Source organism: Rhinopithecus bieti, unplaced genomic scaffold, assembly GCF_001698545.2.
Source record: "Rhinopithecus bieti isolate Rb0 unplaced genomic scaffold, ASM169854v2 scaffold_48016, whole genome shotgun sequence".
Lineage (NCBI taxonomy): Eukaryota > Metazoa > Chordata > Mammalia > Primates > Cercopithecidae > Rhinopithecus > Rhinopithecus bieti.
Genome location: NW_016818939.1, coordinates 81,092 through 105,460, shown reverse-complemented (window position 1 = coordinate 105,460; position 24,369 = coordinate 81,092). Strand labels below are relative to the sequence as shown.

The following is a 24,369-nucleotide window of genomic DNA, read 5'->3' as shown; positions in this document are numbered from 1 at the left end:
GGCCTTTAATTTTAAAGATAGAAGGTAAAGAAGAAGGTAAAGCACTTGAAAGCCAGAAATGTTTAAACCAAAAACAGCATTTATTGTTCACTCTGCCTTCTGTTTTACCTTGATTGGGTAGTAGAAGGGAAAATGTTTACGCTTCTACTATGTAAGCACCACAAAACCTGGAAACACATTTTGTGAAACAATAGAACTACATTTTCAGGTTTTATTGTCAAATTAAGGGAAAACAGAAGTACCGGTAGCCTGCCAAGTGCCACTGTCCCTAATCACAAGAGCTATTTAGAAGTACCAGCTGTGGGGTTTGCTTCTTGCCTTTCTTCAGAATCACAAGCTAATCATTAGCTTTCCTGCTCCTTGCACTTTCCAGAACTCTGACCAGAAGATGCAGGCAGGGGTGTTTACTCTACACACTCTGGAGACCCTTTTGCTTCCCGGTAGAAGCTTCTGGTGTCTAGCAGATGCAGATCTCAGTGGAGCACCAGAGGCTGCATATGCTCACTGAGCCAGTAGTGGGTCAAAACCCTCATGCTGGTTGTTAAACTCCATGCATCAGTTTGCCAAGGCTTCCATAACAGGGTTCCACAGACTGAGTAGCTTAAAAAAAACCAGAAATGTATTGTCTGAGAGTTCTGGAGGCTAGAACTCTGAGATAAAGGTGTTGGCAGAATTGGTTCTCTGAGACTGTGAAGGAGAATCTGTTCTGTGCTTTCCTCCTAACTCTCTCGATGGGTTGCTGATATCCTTTGGTGTTCCTTGGCTTGTAGGTCCATCCCCCTGATCTCTGCCTGCACATTCACATGTTGTTCTCCCTGTGGGCCTATTTGTTTCTGTGTAAAATTTCCGCTTTTAATAAGGACACCAGTTATATTGATTTAGAGCTTACTCTAATGGCCTCATTTGAATTTGATTACCTCTCTAAAGACCCTGTCTCCATAAAACGTCCCATTCTGAAGTACTGAGGCTTAGAACTCCAATAGATCTTTTTTGGGGGGAACACAATTCAACCTAACATTCAGGAAGGATGAGGCTCACACCGTTTTTAATCAACTTCTCTGTAGAGCTGCTGGACCACTCCTGCAGGGAGGCAAGTCACAGATGGGGAGAAGGGAGAGTTGGAGAGCTTGCTGATGGGAACAGGCTTAAAGTGTTCTGTCCTAGTGCAATCTTGAAGTCATTGCACAGGGGCCCAGACTTCAGTTGTCCATTTTAACAAACTGGCAGAATTTCTGAGACCCGTGTTGTGAATTGGGGCACAGAACTGTTTTAAGGGAGTACAGATGTTCCTCTTGTGTTATTGCTTATTGTCTTTTGGGGAAGATGGGAGAGTCTCAGGGCTTGCAGAGGTGGAGGGTGGAGTATGGGGGTATGCAGGGGAATCACAGAGGGCCTCCCAGCTGCAGAAATAGACAGTGCTTACTGACCAGGCCGTTTTCATGTGCCAGGCTTTGGTCAGGTACTAGGCTGGGTAGCTGGTGGTTGTGGTGAGGAGGCGTAGCTCAGTTGGTTGTGGTGATCATTTAAGGCAAGCTTGTCCAACCTGTGGCCCAAGGTGGCTTTGAATGTGGTCCAACACAAGTTCATAAACTTTCTTAAAACATTGGGTTTTTTTGTGATTTTTTTTTTTTTAAGCTCACCAGCTATTGGTAGTGCTAGTGTATTTTATGTGTGGCCCAAGACAGTTCTTCCAATGTGATCCAGGGAAACCAAAAGGCTGGACACCCCTGATTTGAGGTATATACATTTATATAAGAATATAGAGGCCCTTGTGCATGGAGAGTGTGTGTTACTATCTTCAGTGTCTGGTGTGGTACCTGGCACTCCACAAATGTTCAAAGAATTAATGCTACATTCACATATGCAATATTTTATAAGTATATCGTAGAGAAGAAGTGGAGATAATGTGCCTTTTAGGGGAAGGAAAGCCAACTCCTTGTCTAGGACGTGACACCTATTTTTAAAATATCCTTATCAGTTAGCAGTGTGGTTTTTGTTTGTTAGTTTTGTTTTTGAGACAGAGTATTGCCTTGTCGCCCAGGCTGGAGTGCAGTGGCACTATCTCGGCTCACAGCCACCCTCCACCTCCTGGTCTCAGGTGATCCTCCTACCTCAGTCTCCTGAGTAGCTGGGATTACAGGTACACACCATCATGCCCAGCTAATTTTTGTATTTTTAGTAGAGATGGGGTCAGGCCGGTCTTGAACTCCTGGCCTCAACTGATCCACCTTACCTTGGCCTCCGAAGGTGCTGGGATTACAGGCATGAGCCACCCTGCATGGCTGTTAGCAAAGCGATGTGTTAATGATTGGTTTAATACCCCGTGTGTGTGTGTGCACGCATGTGTGCATGCGTGTGCGTGTGTGTGTGCGCGCTTGCGTGCGTGTGTGTGTGTGTGAGAGAGAGAGGAGCATGCCACTCTACACCCTTACCCCTGCCCTCCTTCTGCAGCATTCTTTATAAACTAATTTCAGAGGTGTCATGTCATCACCTCCGCTTTGTGCCATTGGTCACTCACACAGACCAACTCTGGGACAGTGGGAAGTGATGACCCAAAGGGATGAATATCAGGAGGTGAGGATTATTGGGGCCATCTAAGAGGTCACTTTCCAATGTTTTTATAGTCTCAGATCTGAAGTTAGGATGGTTTCTCTAATACTACTTTTACTTTTTTAAACTTAAAAGTTCAGGGATACATGTGCAGGTTTGTTATATAGGTAAACTCATGTTGTGGGGGTTTGTTGTACAGATTATTTTGTCACCGAGGTATTAAGCCCAGTACCCATTAGTTATTTTCCCTGATCCTCTCCTTCCTCCCACCCTCCACCCTCTGTCCTTCAGTCAGCCCCAGCGTGTATTGTTGCCCTCTATTAGCTCCCACTTACAAGTGAGAACATGTGGTATTTGGTTTTCTGTGTCCTGCGCTAGTTTGCTAAGGATAATGGCCTCTGGCTCCATCCATGTTCCTGAAAAGGACATGATCTCTCTTTCTTTTTGTTTTTAATGACTGCATAGTTCTAATAGTACTTTTGGAGAAATCTAAGAATTAAGAAATAATCTAGCAATACTATTTTTGCTGTTTTCCTTTACAGTATGTATTTCTCTTTAATAAGTACAAAATCATAAGCTTTTTTTGAACTTGCTTATTCAGCCAGCATTTTATTTTAGCTTTTTATTATGGAAAATATCAAAGTTTAGAAAGGAGAGAGAACTATAAAATTAACTTCCATGTACTCAGCACCCAGTTTCAATAATTATCAATTCACAGCCAATCCTGTTTCATCCATACCTAAATATCCCCCTGACTCTTGTTAGTTAGAAACAAATTCCAGGCATAATATTTCATTGTGTGTATTTCATATGTCTCTCTGAAAAATAGGGAGTCTTTTAAACACCCCAATACTAAAAAAAAAAAGCAGTAATTTCTAATAACATCAATACTTTTTAATAACATCATATCTGGGGTTCAGAGTTTTTTATTGTCTTATCCTTTAAAAATACATTTTTTAGTTTGTTTGAATTTGGCTCCAACATTACAATTTTCAAGATCTTTATGTTTTAGTCTTAGAGGCTTAGGATTTTAGATTAGAAAGTTGACTTTGGTCATTTCATCTGCCCCTACCTTTTATAGATGAGAAAATTGCCAAGGGTCACAGAGCTGGCTCATTTAAGATTGGAACCTGGACCTTCTGATTCTTAATCTCAGGTGCTTTTTGTTTTAAGAAACCTTTGGTTTCTGTGCATTATAAACAATGACATGAACATAAACCCACATCGCTAGGACTTGGGCGTTCAAACATGAAGGTTTGAGGTTCCTTTATTCCAGCTACGAATCCTGCTCAGAGCCATGTGATGGCTGTAACCAGTGTTCTCCCCTTTTGTCACCTTTTTAAAAAGATTAGCTCTGAAGCATGACTATGAAGTCAATGGTGCTGACTTTTTCACAGACATCCTAAATCTTTCCCAGTCTCGTGTGCTAAATTTGCTGACTTTCTCACTTAGTCTTTCTGGATTCTGGCATTTTTAAATGTATATATTCTGTTCCTCATATTTACTTAACAGCGTGGGCTGGAAACCACTCCGTGTCCATTCATAGTGATCTTCCTCAGTCTGTTTTTATACCATTGGATTGTTTTAAAAGCTTTTCTAAAATGTTATGGATTTGGTTCTATGTTAGGAACTTTTTGTCGCACTTGTTTTGCCAGAAGCTTTAGGATGCCATGGCATTCTCTTTCGTCACAAGTCACTGAGGAGGAGCTCTTAGCTTCGCATTGGAACAGGGTCTTTGCTGCGCTGAGGAGGAGCTCTTAGCTTCGCATTGGAACAGGGTCTTTGCTGCGCTGAGGAGGAGCTCTTAGCTTCGCATTGGAACAGGGTCTTCGCTGCGCTCTTTGCCTTTGTCCAGTTCCCAGGTTGGATCAGCAGTTAGTATTGCCATTCATGGGGCTAGATCTCGTACCTCTTGGTGGGCCATGCTGGGCTTTGGGAGCGAGCTTCGGCAGGACTTGGGACACTTAAATCCAGAAGAATTCTGAGAATCCTTGCCATGAACTTAGGTAAATGTTCGTGTTTGCTCTTCCCTGTCCCCCGCAGGCCCGCCAGCTCATCCTGCAGTATGGCTTGACCCTCAGTGACCTGGATCGACACCCAGAGGTAAGATCGTCACTCAGAGGCAGACCACTGAGTATTTCTCTCTACTTTTTTGTGGCTGTCACTTGTTCGTGGGCTCCAGATATCTTGTCAAATCTAGGGAAGATGTCAGTTAGTTGTACCAAGTTTTCTCCTGGGACCTTGAGTATTAATTTTGGCTGAGGTCACAAGTGCCAAGGTGGTTCCTTTCCACCACATTCCTTGTGGTTTAACCTCGAGGGCTCAGTGTGAGAATGTAGTGAAGGGAAGTGGGCAAGCCCAGGGCTGCATCCAGGGCTTCCTGAGGTCTTTGCGCAGAGGTATAAGAGTGAGCCAGCTCATGGAGCTTGCCACTAAGTGGAAATAAGGAAGAATCATCTGAGGCAGCCATGGACATTTGAAAACATTAAAATTAAGTTTTGTGGTAAAGACTAACACGGGGCAGTCCAGGGGAGACTGACGTTGATGAGGGTGAGCAGCGTCACACACCCTAGCTGGCATTTTTTGAGTCATTATTATGTACCAGCTTTTGTGCTGAGTGCTGTACCTGTATTAAACTTTCATCTCTAGTATTCATGAAGATAGGATACCATAATTTTCCCATTTTATAGATGTGAAAAAGGCACAGAGAGGGTAAGTCATATGGCTAATGCCACAGTTTTTAAGTGGCAGAATCAGAATTTGAACTCAGGCACATCTATTCTAGACTAATGCTAGTTTGAGTTTTTTGGGAAGAGGTGAAGTTTGAATTGGACTGTAAAAGCCAGGTGGCAATGGCAGGAGAGAACATTCCAGAGGGTGGTAGATGGGAACCACAGGAACAGCTCCACATGGGCAAATGGACACTGCTCAGACTGGCTGGGGTGACAGGACAGAGTGAGTGTACTGCGTTGGTGCATAGTAGGGAGAGGGAAAGCAAAGCTGGATAGGAAAAGTAGGGTGGTTTTAAGGCACCTGGAAAACCAGGCAGGGGATTGAGACTTGGTGGTGATCTAGTAGCCCATGTTTCTGTCATACACATGGGCCTCACAGGGGTTAGTAAGAGCTATGGGAAGGACTTGGAGATTTCTAGGGGCAGAGCCAGGGGCACAGGCTGATCATGTGTTCAGCAGCTGTGAAGAGAGTGGTTTGGGCTAAAGGTGGGACAGGAGCCCAGACAGAAAAGGTTGCCACTTTCCATACCCCTGAGAATTGCCACAGTGCAGCCTGACTCGAGTTAATGCAGGCTTCCGGAGAGCAGTGCTGACTGTAACTTCAGACAAAGGCTGGAATCTGTAAAAGCCTGGAAGCAAGCATGACCCATGTGGAACTGTATTTTTTATACCTGTGCCATGCCAGCAATGCCAGGCAACTTAGTAACTGCACCATGAATAGAATTTGTACCCTGCATACTGCTTGCTGTCTTTAAAAATATACTTGGGGTTCCTACGTTGTCCATGCGGATACCGTGAGTGGTGAGAAATGTGTAACTTTCTTGATTTTTGATTTTTGAAAGCTAGATGAACCCATTTGCCCCTCAACCGCTTTGGGGGCTTGTGGTAGAGCTTCCTAATAGAGGGAGCGGGCAAGCCCAGACAAGTGGGGTCTTAGTGGCAATGCCCCAGATAATTTCCAGTTCGGGAACACGTCAGCTTTCTTATGTGTCTCTTCATTTGATCTTCGTGTCCACTTGAACTTGCCTGTGAGGTTGCTCACAGTACAGAGACTTCTGAATCCGTTTTTTTTGTTTGTTTTTTGCACTTTCTCATCCCCAGTGGAATTTAGTAGCACAGATATTACTGAATTGACCCTTTGGTTGGACAAGATTCATTGTAATGTCTAAGATTTTTTATTCCCCACCAAAACCAATTTTGCCTCTTGGGGGAGGTGATAGCACCCACACTGAGAACACGTGTTCTAAATAGTGCCAGCTTGTCCACAGAGAAGCCCATCAATGAGAAAAGGGAACATAGTCTTGTGGGTAAGAACTGTACCCCCGTTAGAGTCCCAAGTCCTGTGCTATTTCCCTTTGATCCTAGTGGAGCGCCTTAATCTCTTGTAGCTCAATTTCTTGATTTGTTAAATGGGAGTACTGGAATTAGCTCACAGGGCTGCTGAGTATCTGAGGAGCTATTGCATGCTCAGGCAATTAGCACAGAGCCTCCCCTCGAGTGGTTTTTGTATCTTTACCTTCCCCCCGATACAGATCGACCTTGCCATCGATGGTGCTGATGAAGTAGATGCTGATCTCAATCTCATCAAGGGCGGCGGGTGAGTATGGTGGGGGCTTCTGTGCTAAAGAGTATCTGCCAGTTAATCCTTAGCAAAGCAAGATGGATACAGAATAAACAAATTGCCACTGTGACGTATGCAAGTTTGGCTTTCTCCTAGGATATTAATAGCATATGGCCTTGGACCCAACTCAGCATTTCTGGTCATTAGCAGCAATTTAGTGACGAAGAACCTGGGCCTCTTTAGTGAAATCATTCATCGTAATGGATTCCCTGTGGATCTATGTTCTTTTGTTGATTCAGACTTTAAAAACTTAAGGCCAAATCAAAATAATATTGGGCTAGATTATTAGGTCTGCGGGCACCAGTGTGTGACTTTTGCTTTAAAGCTGTGCTTACCTCTGTGAGCAGTTAGGGATATTATTTGTTCCTTTGGAAAACTTAAATTGGGTATTTCTTAAGTGCTGATCTGGGGAGTGGTAGAAATGGTGAGTTGAAAAAGGTGAAATCCTGTTCTGCTGGCTCTTATAATCAAGCAGACTATTGAGTGATGCGGCATTTGTTTAAAATCACACTTTACTGTTTATTAGATTTTCTTATGTGTTATTTAATCATGTCAACTGCAGATGTGAGATAATTTAGCTGCTAAACTGTAGAGGTAGACCTGGACCCAAATCTGCTGATTCAGTGCTCTGGGCTGTCTCCACTTCATCACCCTCATTGGCAAATAGTCGATTGGGCAGGTTGTTCAAAGCATGCCCTCAGCTTCTAGACCCTCCCATTCATGCCATATCCAGATGACGTCTCCCTGTACACAATGCTTCCTCTCAGATGCATTTGGATGGAATTATGCCTGGCCTGAATGGGAACCTTGTCTGCTTTCTAGGTTTCTTCGAGACACAGGGTAATGTTTCTAGAGTCCATTCACTAGGAGCAGCATGATGGGACTGGGGATGTCCCTTTAAAAATTAAAAGTTAAGTTTCTCTTTAAGTGCCAGGATTGAGTGGATTTGGGATTCCTGTATGTGACCTTAGTTCCCAAACTGAGATTTTTGTCTTACTTCTGTGTTCCTTTGCTTCCTTCCTATCTGCAGAGGCTGCCTGACCCAGGAGAAGATTGTGGCTGGCTATGCTAGTCGCTTCATCGTGATCGCTGATTTCAGGTAGTTTCTGGTGTCTGAACTGCCACTGAGGAGGTAGATTGGAGCCCCAAGCCTCATCCTCATTTTTGTGAAGGAGGAAATGGAGAGCTGCAGGGACTCTCTGACTTTCTGAGACTGATTGCTAGGACTTGGTACAGTGTCTAGGAGACCTTATGTTCTGCTTCTAGGCTGAAGGTAGATGTTGCTAATCACACCATTGTTATCTGCAGCCAGGATCTCTAGCATTGTTTCACGTGTTCAGTGGAACGGGGAAACAGTTTTCACCCTTTTAGCAGAGCATGCTCTCATGTGTCATGTCACTCACTGGATCCTCACAAGGAGCCTCAGGGTGTGCCCTGCCCACGGGCAGTGACTCAGCATGCCCTGCTGCTTCTCAGGTCAGGGTTTGCCGCAGGTGACTGGTGTCATTGGTAGTCTTTGACCAGGCTCTCAGATGCTCCTTCAAGGAATCTGGTCAAAAGCACTGTGCTGAGCATGTTAATTTCAAATATGTGTATGTGTGTATTTACTTGTGAAATATAGCCACAGGATGAGCATAAATATTAAACACCTACATACCTACAAGCCAGCAATATCAGATTTTAACATTTTTGTCATATGTATTTCAAATAGCTCTTTTCCTATATAGTGAAACAGCTAATTCATTTGAAGCCCTGTGTATACTGCCTCTGATCACTTTCCTTGCCTTCCTACCATCTAATTAACCCCATTCCTGAATTTGGTGTTTGCCTGTACTATTGAGCTTATTTACTTTTATTGCACTTTTTGATTCCTCCTTTGCAGGAAAGATTCGAAGAATCTCGGGGATCAGTGGCACAAGGGAATCCCCATCGAGGTCATCCCAATGGCTTATGTCCCAGTGAGCCGAGCTGTGAGCCAGAAGTTTGGGGGTGTGGTTGAACTTCGAATGGCTATCAACAAGGCTGTGAGTGGCCTGGTTGGGCCGGGGGTGTCCTGGGTGCACTCAGGTTTTCAGTGTGGTGTGCTCCCTTCTGTTCCAGTTAGGTCCTCTGTGCCTCCACCAGGCAATTGGCTTTTATTTTTAATTGATGTATTTGTTTATTTTCAGAGAGTTGGCCCTGTTAGTTTCTGCATTCAAACTCTTGTAGACAAGACCACACTTAATACAGTGCATCTCCCTTGTACAGATAGGGGAATGATTCTCTGTGCCTCACGTTCTGCCATCCCACAGGTGATCTGACCTTTGTGCCTGAGGCCTGGAACACGCTGATTGGCAGCTGTGAAACACTGGCTTTGGGAACCCGTTAGAAGCAGAAAGTTTTTTAGGTTCCATGGTGTAACTTCTTTTCTCCCTCTTCTTTCCTCTCATTCTGTGGTTAAATGTGACAAGAAGTAGAATTTCCTGGGTTGTGTGAACTCTTCCCCAGGAACACACTCCAGATGGTCCAGATTTTTCGTGTTTCTCTTTAGCTTCTAAAGTGGATTGCACAGAACTTTTCCCTCTTTTTGTACTTAAATAAGCAAGCAAAGAGCAATCCAGAAGCTAACCACAGTTACATGTGTAACTACATAAACAGTTTGGAAGATAGCGAAAAGATCTGTCACCCTACCCTGATACATTTTTATTTTAATATACTTTGTCCCCAGTGTTTCTGTGACTTTAAAAAAAAACAGTAGTTCTGTTCCTAGTGGTTGTACAGTGCTCTGACTGACGTTCATATTGTTGGCGCATGAAAGAAATGCAGCACGAAATGGAGAAGTCGTTCGACCTTGACCCTGTCAGAGTTCTTATTTGAAAGCCATGTTGCTGCTAGTGTTCTTATTGTCTTTTGGACGGACTCTGTTTCTTGCCCTTTTTCTTATTAGCCCAGTAGTAACTTAAGGAAGCAGATAAGAACAATAAATTTTGGACTAAAGGAAGTAAGAACAATGAACCAGAAATCAGATAGGAATGTGGTGATAATTGTGACATGTTCACATAGTCATAGTGGGAGCTCATGTGAGTAAAAATAGCTTGATACATTTGTTAAGAGGCTTGTATTCTCTCTCTCTCAAAAAAAAAAAAAAAAAGAAAAAAAGACTACGATCGAAGTCTTTCTGATTTCAAAGCTCCTGCTTATTACCACTTCACAGCACACTTTCTAAGAAAGCATAAAGTGGGAGCTGGTTAAAATGCATACTTGTCTTTTGTTGTCCCCTCTATTTTCCTGTCCTTCTCTGCCTACCTGTATCTGCATCCTTGGTCATTGTGGAAAATTATCTTCTAGGGTCCTGTGGTGACAGATAATGGGAATTTTATCTTGGACTGGAAGTTTGACCGGGTACACAAATGGAGTGAAGTGAATACAGCTATCAAAATGATCCCAGGTAACATGAGTGGCATTCAACAGGCATGTACACACCCATGCCCTTCATAACTGGCCCCTACATCTGGCTAAGGAAGGCACAATGGACATGGGCTTTATAAGGCTTGGTTGGAAAGAAGAATTCCCTTTATACCATGTTTGGGTTTTTAACTTCACCTCCTTTGCCGTATTCCCTTCCCCCAACAATTGTTGCTTACCTAGCAGCTTTGTTGCTTGTGCATTTCACAGCCTGTTTGAGTTGGGATAGTCCTGAAGCTGATGGAAGTTCAGAGGGGACTTGCCTTGAAATAAGGCCATCATCTCTGCGTAGAATCTTTCCTTCCAGGAGCTGGACTGCAGCATCTTTTTGTGGACTCTCTTAAGCAGGGGGGAAAATGACTCAGTTAATCCACATTCATTGGATGCATGGCAAAGGCAAGATGTTATGCTGTGTGTTACAGGGGATACTTCAGTTTGGAGGACTTGTAATCTGTCCTTAAGGAGAATTGATGTAAACCTGTGGAAATCTGTGTGTATGTGTAGAAGCCATGCCTACAAATAAGATAGAATGTGCTAAATTCTACTAGAGGAATACCAAGAGTCTAGAGTGCACAAAAAGGTTCTTTCTGGCAGAATGCAAGGATGTTTTATGGTGTAGAGGTGGTTTTTCACCCGTGCCTTGGCATAACATAAGTTAGACATGGTGCTAAGTGTCTAAAAATGTTTCCTTTGATTCCTACTTTGATGAGGTAGTTATAGAGGAGGACACTGGCTGAGGAAGGTTAAGCTGTTTGCCCAAAGACAGCACCAGGATGGGCACCCTAAGGTGTCTACCACTAGACCCCAAATGTTTAATGCTTACTTGCTGAAGCACCAGGTGAGGAGAGTCTGTGTGAAATGAACATTTAGAGCCTTAGGGAGCCTCTAATGCAGCTGTGCCAGGGAATGATGGAATAAGAGCCAGGATGGGGCCCTGCGTGAAGGATGGGTGGGCAGTGTATAGATGAGTTATGAGGCTGGAGCCCTAGTCCAGGCTAGAGGAGGTATCAAGGACTCGTACAAGGGGATTAATAGGAAGAGGCAATCTTGAGAGGTATCAGCTTCTTAGGATATTGCGAGACTAAGAGGCTAACAGGGAATATTCCCTATCATGGAATTTTCTTGGGCCGGAACTGGCTGACAGGACCTTTCAGACCAGTTTAGTGGAGCAGACTATTCTGCATAAGGATCCTAACCCAGCTGTGCTCTGGCATGTTACCTTTTACAGTTAGTTAACATCTCTGTGCCTGAGTTTCTTCCTATGTAGAAGGGGCTAGTTAATTCTAGTACCTACCTTATAAGGTTATTGGGTGGATTAAATGAGTTAAAACAGTGCCCATTGCAGAAGGGAAAGTGTTTGTTGAATGAATAAATTCCTTGAAAGAAAGGTGCTATTGTTACTATTAATTAAATATACTAAGATTCTAAGATACACCTGTGCTAGTTGGGATTTAAAATAGTGTGAATATAAGGTGTGTAATGAAAAGCTAGTTCTTCCAGTTCTACTTTATTTATTTTTTGAGACAGGGTCTCGCTTTGTTACCCAGAAAGGAGTGCAGTGGTGTGATCATGGCTTACTGCAGCATTGACCTGGGCTCAAACAATTGTCCCATTTCAGCGTCCCCAGTAGGTGGGACTACAGACGCACACCACCACGACTGGCTAAGTTTTGAATTTTTTATAGAAACGGGATTTCACAATGTTGCCCAGGCTGGTCTTGAACTGGGCTCAGTATCTGCCTTGGCCTCCCAAAGTGCCAGGATCACAGGTGTGAGCCGCTGTGCCTGATGCTAATTCTACTTTAGTCTGTTATTTTATTTTAGTTTTTTATTGACAGTCTTTTACCATGTAACTCATCAAAAAGATGAGTTGGCTTATACTCATTTTCTTGGTTAGTGTTCTCTTTTTAATGGAAGAACTAAACAGCCAAGAAGGTAGGAGGAAGAGATTTGCAGATCACTGTTAGTAAAGTGGGAGAACTTGCCCTTGGTGATAATGCAGACAAACCCAAGGCCCCAGGAGGAAAGGGCTCACCAATGTGGGTGCCGTATAGGTGGATTTCTTGCAGTGCCCACTAGGTGTCAACTCTTGCTCCTGGTTAGACCTTTCTTGGCTTCTTAAGATTCTGAGATGTCCTTTGTAAGGAAATTTCCCTCATGTGTGATTCTTCAAACAAAAATATGTAGAAATTGCATCCTAAAGACGTTCAGAGTTTTGTTAGGAACTTAGAGTGAGGAAAATGATAAAAGAGGCTAGCTATTAAATCATATAATGCAGTATCTACAGGACAGTCAGAGTGGTTTGCTGTATCTTTTCTCATTTTTTCTTTTCCTGATTGAGTCTATTAGATTCACGGCTGGACCAATATCAGGAGAAGAGAAGCAGGGCAAGTTTCCCTGTTTATCTCTGTTACCATGTGTATTCATACGCAGTATGTGAGGATGCTTAGAGAACAGCTCCCTTTAATGTTTTGTTGTGTTCCACCCAGAGCAGAGTGACTCTGAATGAAAGGACCGGGCTACTGGAGTTCTTTCCCCTAGGTTCACATTTAGCATCCTCTGCTCTTTCCACTATATTCGGTCGGGCAGTTGGGGGAGGTCAGTCACACCCAGCATCTCAGTAATTGAAAGAGAAGTTGCTCTGAAGTCTTACCTTAGACTCCTGCCCATTCATCTCTGCTCTTTCTTTAAAGTCTTTTCTGAACCTGGTTTAACTGTCTTTTGGATCAGTGGAAGCTTTCTCCTTATATTGCAGACATTTGAAAAGAACGGGTCTTGAGTGGCTCCTTTGCTCATCTTTGGAAGGATCCAGTTGTATAGGCACAGTTTGGTGCCAGGGACCTTTATTTGTGTTCAGCACCTCTTTGCTCTGTCTGTTGGCTTTTCGTCACTGGATCACTACTCCATTGTATTTGTTTATTGGGAGCTGTCTTTGGGAGTTTTTTTTTTTAATTTTTAAAATTATTTCAGTAGTTGGGAAACATGATGTTTGGCTACATGGATAAGTTCTTTAGTGGTGATTTCTGAGATTTTGTTGCACCCATTACCCGAGCAACATACACTGTACCCAATGCGTAGTCTTTTCTCCCTCATCCCACTCCCACCCTTTCACCTGAGTCCCCAGAGTCCGTTGTATCATTCTTACACCTTTGTGTCCTCATAGCTTAAGCTCCCAGTTTTAAGTAAGAACATACAATGTTTGGGTTTCCATCTCTGAGTTACTTCACTTGGAATAATAGTCTCCAACTCCATCCAGGTTGCTGTGAATGCCATTATTTCATTCCTTTTTATGGCTGAGTAATATTCCATGCTGTGTGTGTGTGTGTGTGTGTGTGTGTGTGTGTGTGTGTGTATCACATTTTCTTTATCCACTCATTGGTTGATAGACATTTAGGCTGGTTCCATATTGTTGCAATTGCAAGTTGTGCTGTTATCAACATGTGTGTACAAATGTCCTTTTCATATAATGACTTCTTTTCCTCTGGGTAGATACCCACTAGTGTAATTGCTGGATCAGATGGTAGTTCTACTTTTGAGTTTTTTAAAGAATCTTCACACTGTTTTCCATAGTGGTTGTACTAGTTTACATTCCCACCAGCAGTGTGGAAGTATTCCCTTTTCACTGCATCCAAGCCAACATCTATTATTTTTTGATTCTTGCGGGAGTAAGGTGGTATCACATCGTGGTTTTGATTTGCATTTCCCTGATCATTAGTAATGTTGAGCATTTTTTCATATGTTTGTTGGCCATTTGTATGTCTTCTTTTGAGAATTGTCTGTTCATGTCCTTGGCCCACTTTTTGATGGGATTTTTTTTCTTGCTATATATTCTAGATATTAGTCCTTTTTCAGATGTGTAGATTGTGGAAATTTTCTCCCACTCTGTGGATTGTCTGTTTACTCTGCTTGACTGTTCCTTTTGCTGTGCAGAAGCTCCCTATTTTAATTAAGTCCCACCTATTTATCTTTGTTTATGTTCCATTTGCTTTTGGGTTCTTCGTCATGAAATCTTTGCCTAAGCCAGTATCTAGAAGGGTTTTTTCAATGTTGTCCTCTAGAGTTTTTATAGTTTCAAGTCTTCAGTTTAAGTCTTTGATCCATCTTGATTTGAGTTTTTGTGTAAGAGATGAGGATCCAGTTTCATTCTTCTACATGTGGCTTGCCATTTATCCCAGCACCATTTGTTGAATAGGGTGTCCTTTCCCCCTTGATGTTTTTGTTTGCTTTGTTGAAGATCAGTTGGCTGTAAGTATGTGACTTTATTTCTGGCTTCTCTATTCTATTCCATTGGTCTATATGCATGTTTTTATACCAGTACCATGCTGTTTGGTGACTATGACCTTCTAGTGTAGTTTGAAGTCAGGTAATGTAATGCCTCCAGATGTGTTCTTTTTGCTTAGTCTTGCTTTGGCTATGTGGGCTCTTTGTTTTTCCATATGAATTTTAGGATTGTTTTTTCTAGTTCTGTGCAGAATGATGGCAGTGTTTTGATGGGAATGGCACTGAATTTGTAGATTGCTTTTGGCAGTATATGGTCATTTTCACAATACTGATTCTACCCATCCATGAGCATGGGATGTGTCCCATTTGTTTGTGTTGTCTGTGGTTTTTTTCAGCAGTGTTTTGTAGTTTTCCTTGTAGAGATCTTTCACCTCCTTGATTGGGGGTATACTTCTAAGTATTTTATTTTTTTTGCAGCTGTCATAAAAGGGGTTGAGTTCTTAATTTGATTCTCTACTTGGTTGCTGTTGGTGTATAGCAGTGCCACTGATTTGTGCATATTGATTTTGTATCCTGAAATTTTACTGAATTCATTTATCAGATCTAAGAGCTTTTTGGATGAGTCCTGAGGGTTTTCTAGGTATATATGATCTTATTATTACTGAAGAGCAATCTTTTGACTTCCTCTTTACTGATTTGGATGCCCTTTCTTCATCTTGTCTGATTGCTCTGGCTAGGACTTCAGTAGTGTGTTGAATAGAAGTGTTGAAAGTGGATATCCTTGTCTTGTTCCAGTTCTCAGGGGGAATGCTTTCAACTTTTCCCCTTTCAGTATAATACTGGCTGTAGGTTTGTCATAGGTGGCTTTTATTACCTTTAGGTATGTCCCCTCTATGTTGATATTGCTGAGGGTTTTAAAAATAAAGGGATGCTAGATTTTGACAGATGCTTTTTCTGCATCTATTGAGATGATCATATGATTTTTGTTTTTAATTGTTTGTGTGTTCTATCACATTTGTTGACTTGCATATGTTAAACCATCCCTGCATCCCTTGTATGAAACCCACTCGATTATGGTGTATTATCTTTTTGATATGCTGTTGGATTTGGTTAGCTAGTATTTTGTTGAGAATTTTTGCATGTATCCATCAGGGATATTGGTCTGTAGTTTTCTTTTTTTGTTATGATCTTTCCTGGTTTTGGTATTAGGGTAATACTGGCTTCATAGAATGATTTAGAGAGGATTCCCTTTTTTTTTTCCATCTTTTGGAATAGTTTCAATAGGATTGCTACCAATTCTTTGAATGTCTGATAGAATTCAGCTGTGAATCCATTTGGTTCTGGACTGTTTTTTTGTTGGCAGTTTTTAAAATTACTGTTTCAGTGTCGCTGCTTGTTATTGATTTGTTCATAGTTTCTGTTTCTTCCTGCTTTAATCTAAGAGGCTTGTATATTTCCAGATTTTCTAGTTCATGCACATACAGGTGTTCATAGTAGCCTTGAATGATCTTTTGTATTTCTGTGGTATTGGTTGTAATATCTCCCATTTCATTTGTAATTGAGCTTATTTGGATCTTCTCTCTTCTTTTCTTGGTTAATCTCACTATTGGTCTATCAATGTTATCTTTTCAAAGAACCAGCTTTTTGTTTCATTTATCTTTTTTGTATTTTTTGTTTCAATTTCCTTTAGTTCTGCTCTTAGTTATTTCTTTTCTTCTGCTGGGTTTGAGTGTGGTCTGTTTTTGTTTCTCTAGTTCCTTGAAGTGTGACCTCAGATTATCTATTTGTACTCTTTCAGAGTTTTTGGTTTAGGCATTTAAGGCTATGAGCTTTCCTCTTAGCACTGCTTTTGCTGTATCCCAGAGGTTTTGATAGGTTGTATCTATATTATTATTCAGTTCAAATAATTTTTAAATTTCCATCTTGATTGCATTGTTGACCCAGAGATCATTCAGGAGCAGATTATTTAATTTCCATGTATTTTTTTAGTTTTGAGGGTTCCTTTTGGAGTTGATTTCCAGTTTTATTCCACTGTGGTCTGCGAGAATACTTGATATAATTTAGATTTTTAAAAAATTTATTGAGACTTGTTTTGTAGCCTGTCATGTTGGAGAATGTTCCATGCTGATGAAAAGAACATATATTCTGTACTTGTTAGGTGGAATGTTCTGTAGATATCTGTTAAGTCCATTTGCTCCAGGGTATAGTTTAAGTCCATTATTTCTTTGTTGACTTTCTGTCTTGATGACCTGTCTAGTGCTGTCAGTGGAGTACTGAAGTTCCCCACTATTATTGTATTGCCATCTATCTCATTTTTTAGGTCTAGTAGTAACAGTTTTATAAATTTGCAAGCTCTAGTGTTAGGTGCATATATATTTAGGATTGTGGTATTTTCCTGTTGGACTGATCTTTGTATCGTTATATAATGTTCCTCTTTGTTTTTTCTAACTTGTTGCTTTAAAGTCTGTTTTATCTGATAGAAGAATAGCTACTCCTGCTTGCTTTTGGTTTCTATTTGCATGGAATATCGTTTCCCACCCCTTTACAATAAGTTTATGTGAATCCTTATGCGTTAGGTGAGTCTCTTGAAGACAACAGATGCTTGGTTGGTAGATTTTTATGCATTCTGCCATTATGTATCTTTTTATTTTTTTGAGGCGGAGTTTCACTCTTGTTGCCCAGGCTGGAGTGCAATGGCATATTCTTGGCTCACTGCAACCTTCGCCTCTCAGGTTCAAGCGATTCTCCTGCCTCATTCTCCCGAGTAGCTGGGATTGCAGGCGCCCACCACCAAGCCTGGCTAACTTTTCTGTATTTTTAGTAGAGACAGGGTTTCACCATGTTGGCCAGGCTGGTCTCAAACTCCTGACCTCAGGTGATCCACCTGCCTTGGCCTCCCACTGAGCCCGGCCCATTGTGTACCTTTTAAGTAGAGCATTTAGGCAGTTTACATTCAGCGTTAATACTGAGATGCGAGGTACTGTTTTATTCATCATGGTAGTTGTCTCCTGGATACCTTGTTTTTTTTGTACTGTGATACTGTTTCATAGGCCCTGTGAAATTTATGCTTTAAGGAGGTTCTATTTAGGTTTATTGTGAGTTTTGTATCAAGATTTAGAACTCATTTTAGCATTTCTTGTAGGGCTAGCTTGGTAGTGGTGAATTCTCTCAGCATTTGTTTGTCTGAAAATGACTATCTCTCCTTCATTTATGAAGTGTAGTTTTGCTGGATATTGGCTGATAATTAGTTTAAGGAGGCTAAAGATAAGACCCCAATCCCTTCTGGCTTGTAGGGCTTCTGCTGAGAAATCTGCTGTTAATTTGATAGGCTTTCTTTTATAGGTTACCTAATGCTTTTGCCTGACAACTTTCAAGATTCTTTCCTTCGTCTTACTTTAGATGACCCGATGACTATATGCCTAGGTGGTGATCTTTTTGCAATGAATTTCCTGAGTGTTCTTCAAGCTTTTTTATTTGGATATCTAGATTTCTAGCAACACCAGGAAAGTTTTCCTCAGTTATTCCCTCAAATAAGCTTTCCAAACTTTTTGATTTCTCTCCTTCCTCAGGAACATCAGTTATTCTTATGTTTGGTTGTTTAACATAATCCCAAATTTCTTGGAGGCTTTGTTCATTTCTTTGATTTTTTTTCTTTGTCTTTCTTGGATTAGGTTAATTTGAAAGCCTTGTCTTCGAGCTCTGAAGTTCTTTTTTTCTACCTATTCTAGTCTGTTGTTGACATTTCCTAGTGTATTTTGCATTTCTCAAGTGTGTCTTTCATTTCCAGAAGTTTGATTGTCTTTTCTTTATGACATCTGTTTCTCTGGAGTCTTTTAAAATTTTCTTTAAGTTGGTTTTCACCTTTCTCTGGTACCTCCTTGAGTAGCTTAATAACCTTCTGAATTCTTTATCTGGTAATTTAGAGATTTCTTCTTGGTTTGGATCTGTTGCTGGAGAGCTAGTGTGATCTTTTGGAGGTGCTATAGAACCTTGTTTTGTCATATTACCAGAATTTGTCTTCTAGTTCCTTCTCATTTGAGTAGACTGTTTCACTGGAAAGATCTAGAACCCAAGGGCTACTGTTCAGATTCTTTTGTCCAATGGAGTGATCCCTTGATGGGGTGCTCTTCGTCTTCCCCTAAGGATAAGGATTCTTGAGAGCTGGACTGCAGTGGTTGTAGCCACCCAGTGGGGCTACCAGGCTCCAGGCTGGTACTGGTGAATGTCTGCAGAAAGTCCTGTGATATGATATGTCTTTAGGTCTCTGAGCTGTGGATACCAGCACCTGCTTTGGTGGAGGTAGCAGGAGAGTGAAGTGGACTCTGTGGGAGTCCCTGGTTGTATTTTTGTTTAGTACACTGATTTTCTTGAATGCTGGTTTATGCTAGCAGTGAAGTCATGTGGACAGACTCAGGATCTCTGGTTAGCCAGGATGTTGCAGGCAGTGGAATTACCTGTTGTTTTCCCCTTTTTGGAGCAGGGTTGTTCTGTTACGAGTTTCTGTAGTGGCTTGAGTTGGTTGGCCTTCAGCCAGGAGATGGTGCTTTCAAGAAAGCATCAGCTGCGGTAGTACAGTGGGGATACAAGCTTGTCTGTGTTGGCCAGGATAAGTATTTTGGTTTCTTAGGTAATGGGCAGGGCCATAGAACTCCCAAGAGTTTATGTCTTTTGTCTTTGGTACCACGGCAGGTGGAGAAAAACCATCAGGTTAGGGCAGAGTTAGGTGGGTCTGAGTCAGACTTCCCTTGGGCGGAGCTTGCTGTGGCCACTGGGGAGGGGGTTGGAGGGTAGTTCTCAGGTCAATGGAGTTATGTTCCCAGGGGGATTATGGCTGCCTCTTCTGTGTCGTACAGGCTGCCAGGGAAGTAGGAGAAAGCCAGCAGTGACAGACCCTACCCAGCTGTCACACAGCCAGCAAGGCCAGTTTAACTCCTGCCATGCCCCACCATGGTGAGCAGGGCTGAGATCTTGCCCAGGCTACAGGCCTCCCTACTGAGAAAGCAAGCAGGCCTCTCAGGCCTCGTCCCTCCTTGCCTGCCTGCACCTTCGGCTGTGGCTTCTTCATTTATATCTGCACTTCCCATTTGTCCCCTACCGGATTCTTCTCAGGAAAATTTGTGCTCAGTTGAAATTATTACAAAGTTCAGCTAGAAGCTTCCTTCACCCTGTGGCCCCTCCCCAGTTCCACTGGCTGCGTTTTCTTCCCCAAGGATCCCTGTGAGATAAAGCCAGGGATGGCTTCTCTGGGCTCAAGCTGGGAACTGGGAGTGTCTGCAGGGCTCTTCCTGCTGCTGTTTCTACTTTTATAGCTTGCTCAGCTCTCTAAATCCATTTCAGCTCTAGGTAGGGTTAAATCCGTCTTCTGTGATCTGGATTTTTCAGGTTCCCCAGTGGGGATGTATGTTCAGAAGCTGACTTTTCCCCCTCTCACACTTCGGGAACTCACAGTTTTTTGGCTGTCTTGTGGAGTTTACAGCAGCAAGCCACTTCTTTCAAAGGGTCTGTGAATTCTTTTGGTTTTCCTGGTATGTTCCTATGGCAGTTCTTGGAGCACAAGTTCACAATGTGCATCCCCACGCACTGTTTTGTCTGTACAAGTGGGCGCTGCACATTAGTCCTGTCTCCTGTCCGCCATTTTCCTGCAAGCTTTCATTGTGTTTATCATTTTGAATTTGTGTAGTTTAAAATTCAGAAGCTGACTTTTCCCCCTCTCACACTTCGGGAACTCACAGTTTTTTGGCTGTCTTGTGGAGTTTACAGCAGCAAGCCACTTCTTTCAAAGGGTCTGTGAATTCTTTTGGTTTTCCTGGTATGTTCCTATGGCGGTTCTTGGAGCACAAGTTCACAATGTGCATCCCCACGCACTGTTTTGTTTGTCCAAGTGGGCGCTGCACATTAGTCCTGTCTCCTGTCCGCCATTTTCCTGCAAGCTTTCATTGTGTTTATCATTTTGAATTTGTGAGGTTTAAAATTATGAGTTAAAGAATGGCAAGTCCTCTTTGCCACTTTTCCAACCAACTAGTTACCCTACCTGGAGGCAGCCAGTGTTACCAAAATTGGGTGGCCTTTGAGATAGACGTTCATAAACACACAAATTGAAACTCCTCCCGCCCCACCCCTTTTTACACTAGTGATAGCCTGCTTTATACATGTTCTGTTTCCTGCTTTGCCTGTCTTGGAGATTATTACACATTGGCTTAAAAAAGAGCTTTCTTGTTCCTTTTTCTTTTTTTCTGAATAACTGAATGTATTCCACTTTAGCTATGTAACATTATTACTTAACTGGATCACTACTAGTGATCATTTATGTTTGCAGATTTTTGCTAGCAGGGAATCACAGGATGAAAGGATTAATGTGTCTGTGATTTTTGTTAGATGGTACCTCATTGCCGTCTGTAGCTTGTATTCACTTACTCTTCTACCAGCAGTGTGTGCAGGTGTCTGTTTCCATGCATACCTGGTTCATTATACCTTTTCTCTTACAGTTAAAGTGTTATATCATTGAAGTATGTGTGTGTATATGTAAATATTCTTGGTAAAGGTTGTGTGTAGTTGTTAATTTTCACTGCTGAATCATATTCCATCATCTGTATGTGTGTGAAAAAAAGTTTATATCTATTCTACTCTTTTAGTTTTTTCTCTTTCTTTATTTTCTTGGAGACAGGATCTTGCTCTGTCACCCAGGCTGGAGTATGGTGTCATAATCATGGCTCACTGCACCCTCTGCTCCTGGGCTCAGACGATCCTCCCACCTCAGCCTCCCGAGTAGCTGGGACTACAGGCATGTGCCGGCATGTTTGGCTAATTTTTGTGTTTTTTTGTAGAGCTGCCATCTCTATGTTATGTTGCCCAGACTGGTCTCAAACTCCTGGGCTCCATCAGCTCCATCTGGATCTCCACTGAACTCCTGGGCTCCATTCCCAAAGTGCTGGGATTATAGGCATGAGCCACCGTACCCAGCCTCTATTCTACTCTTGATGGACATTTAGGTATTATCAGTTTTTAGCTAACAGGAAAAGCGCCACTATGAACATCTTACACATGTCTTTTGATGACCATATGTATGCCTAACAGTGGTATACCTAGGAGTAGAATTGCTGAGTGGTTAGGTATGAATACGTTCAGCTTTGGAAGATGTATTTACAACATTTCCAAAGTGCTTTTGCCAGCTCAGCTTTCACCATCAATGTGTATGAGTGTCTTTGCATCCCAGCAAAATTTCATTACGCTCACTCCAGTGTGTGTGTAGTGATGTCTTGTAATATTAATTTGTATTTCCTTTCAGTGAATGAATTTGAGCATCTTTTAAAATGTTTATTGGCCATTTTGGATAGCTTCTTTTATGAGGTACTTGTTCAGTCTTTTGCCCATTTTTCTATGGGGATTCTGTCTTTTTCTTGATGATTTATAAATTGTTTATATTTTTGATATGAGTCCTTTGTCAGGTATGTGCTTTGCCAATATTTCCTCCCATTCCGAGGAAATCTTTCAAGGCTGGTGGTGTGATTGAAAATAACTGGTAGTGGGGCTCCTTGGTTGGAGTAGTCATGGAGGGTCTCTAGAGGATGACTTGCCATCTGATATGTCCGAAGGACAGAGACCAGCCAGCCCCTTGAAGTGCTTGACAATGACTGGCCCAGGCAGAGGGAACAGCATGAAAAAGGCCTCAGGGCAGGACAAAGCTTAGCATGTTTGGGTACAGAAAAAAGGCCAAAGTGGGAGGGGAGAAAGAGGTGGCAAGAAAAAATGAAGATAATCAGAATGGCTTTTCATTGCTGTGTGGGAGAGAAAGGCTTTAGATTTGTCATTCGTCCAATGCTGTGTATGACAGTTGCTTCTAGTGACCCTGCAGTCTTTGATTTTGCTTTGGGAGACTGAAACATTAATGTTTCTTTCTGTCCTTTGTCCTGCAGGTGTGGTGGACACAGGCCTATTCATCAACATGGCTGAGAGAGTCTACTTTGGGATGCAGGATGGCTCAGTGAACATGAGGGAGAAGCCTTTCTGTTGACCCGCAAGGAGCAGAGTGTGTTCACCTTGAGTCTCCAGCCCACAGCCAAGGTGAACGTACCTCTCCAGGAGCCTTTGCCTTAATGTATCTCTGCCAGGGTGGACAACTGGTGGCCGGGGGGTGGGGAGGGAGAGTGGGAAGGGGAGTTAAATCGGTCTTATGAAGTATTGTTATTAAATGTCTTTTTAAAAAGAGAAATATAAACATATATTTTTACTATTGAAATATTCAGTTTTTTTAAATAAAGTAGATCTTGATTTCATGTTTTATATGAAATATTTACCAAAAAAAAAAAAAAGGGAGAGCTGAACTGTATTTAAAACCTTTGACTTGAGTCTGCTGGTAAAGCTTCTGAATATTGGGTTTGCTGAGAAATAAAAATCAAAACTTCTTTAAGCTGGTAAAGTGAGGGGCCCAGCCAGCAGTGATCTCCTGATGCCTTACTGGAAACTTTGTTTACTTGTCTGCTACCCTCTGTTTTGTTTTTAGTTAGTTTTCATTGTGAGCACACATAATACCTAGTTACATCTTAAGATCAGGTTTGTAAAACTGTGGAGTGGAGCCGTATGGTATGGAATGACTTGGAATGTAAGCTATCAGGGAGAAAATGTGGTTATACTTTTGCTAAGATCTGGGGGTTTCTTCATATCCCTGCTGTTGGAAGCAGTTGACCAGAAATGTTTGCCAGTACTGCCAAAGCACTGCTGTGAAATGTGAAGTACTTTTTTTGTTTTTAATGATTTTATTTTTGTTGTTAATATTTTTTTCTGTTCTTTTGTTATTACTTGCATGGTTTGGCGTCAGAAGTCCTTACCTCTTTATATTGTCTGCAGGTTTAAATAAAACAGTGTGGTGCCATTTTGACTCTTTTGTCTTTATTGTAGAATTTAAATTTAAATGGCCACAGAAGGAAAGCCAAGATGGGAGGGGAATCAGTTTTGCCCACTCAGCGTACATCAGATCTGTGATAAGGGGTAGAATTCACTCAAGAAATCTTGAACCAAAGAATAGGTAACTACTTTCATTATTTCTGGGAGAGCTGTCTTCCAGATAGGTCAGTTATCTAAGGAAATACGCTGTAGCCTTTTGTCAGGTAAGGTATTAATTTTCGTCGTACATGAAGGGTAACACAGATGAACAAAAGTCACAAATTATCTCCACATTTTATATTAGTCAAGCCTTCTTTAGTCATGGAAGCTGATATGCAGCAAAACAGGTAACCTGAATTTCCTCATTAGCGCCCCCAACTCTGTAATCTGCTGACAATCTGCTTAATAAACAGCTCTCCAGAAAAGAGCCTCATAGACAGGGAAAGGAAAGGCCTGACCAGCTCAGTGAGCATTCTAGACAAGGCTCAAAGGAATCCATCCTGCTGTTAAAGGGTGTTGATGCTGAGAGCCCTGATTTCCCCTTGCTAACTTTGCACGATACTTGAAACAGTCATTTCCCTCATTTTACCCTCTATTTTGATGCTTGGGTAATAATGATCAGACATGTTAGCATCTAAATTCTTGCTAAATCAAGTAGTAAAATAGAAGTTAATCAGGAGAGAAGGCATTAAAGATGCTTATTTCAGAATTCCCTCTTCACTTTTCAAGGTGCTCTTTAAAAATAGTTGCCTCACATATTGTTAGGAAATGTATTGTCAGGAGTGCTTTATTTTCTTTTAATTTGGGTTATAATTTTTGCACAAAACAGGCACTACAACTTAGCTGAGATCTTGATAGAACTAATTTTTGAAATAATCTTTTAAAGCTCTTGTGGCATGGATTAAATTTAGGAATAAAGATA

The 24,369-nt window shown here is 41.8% G+C and overlaps 1 protein-coding gene across 1 annotated transcript in view; it reads left to right on the top strand.

Annotated features, from left to right (window-relative positions):
- RPIA (ribose 5-phosphate isomerase A) overlaps window positions 1-23,442 on the top strand; it is a 56,024-nt gene extending 32,582 nt beyond the window's left edge. Inside the window, 7 exon segments of the mRNA XM_017857858.1 lie at window positions 4,406-4,424; window positions 4,557-4,653; window positions 6,815-6,879; window positions 7,934-8,002; window positions 8,786-8,927; window positions 10,231-10,330; window positions 22,481-23,442. Coding sequence (XP_017713347.1) covers window positions 4,406-4,424; window positions 4,557-4,653; window positions 6,815-6,879; window positions 7,934-8,002; window positions 8,786-8,927; window positions 10,231-10,330; window positions 22,481-22,578 — 590 coding nt within the window. The 3' untranslated portion in view covers window positions 22,579-23,442.
- Window positions 23,443-24,369: the final 927 nt, after the last annotated feature.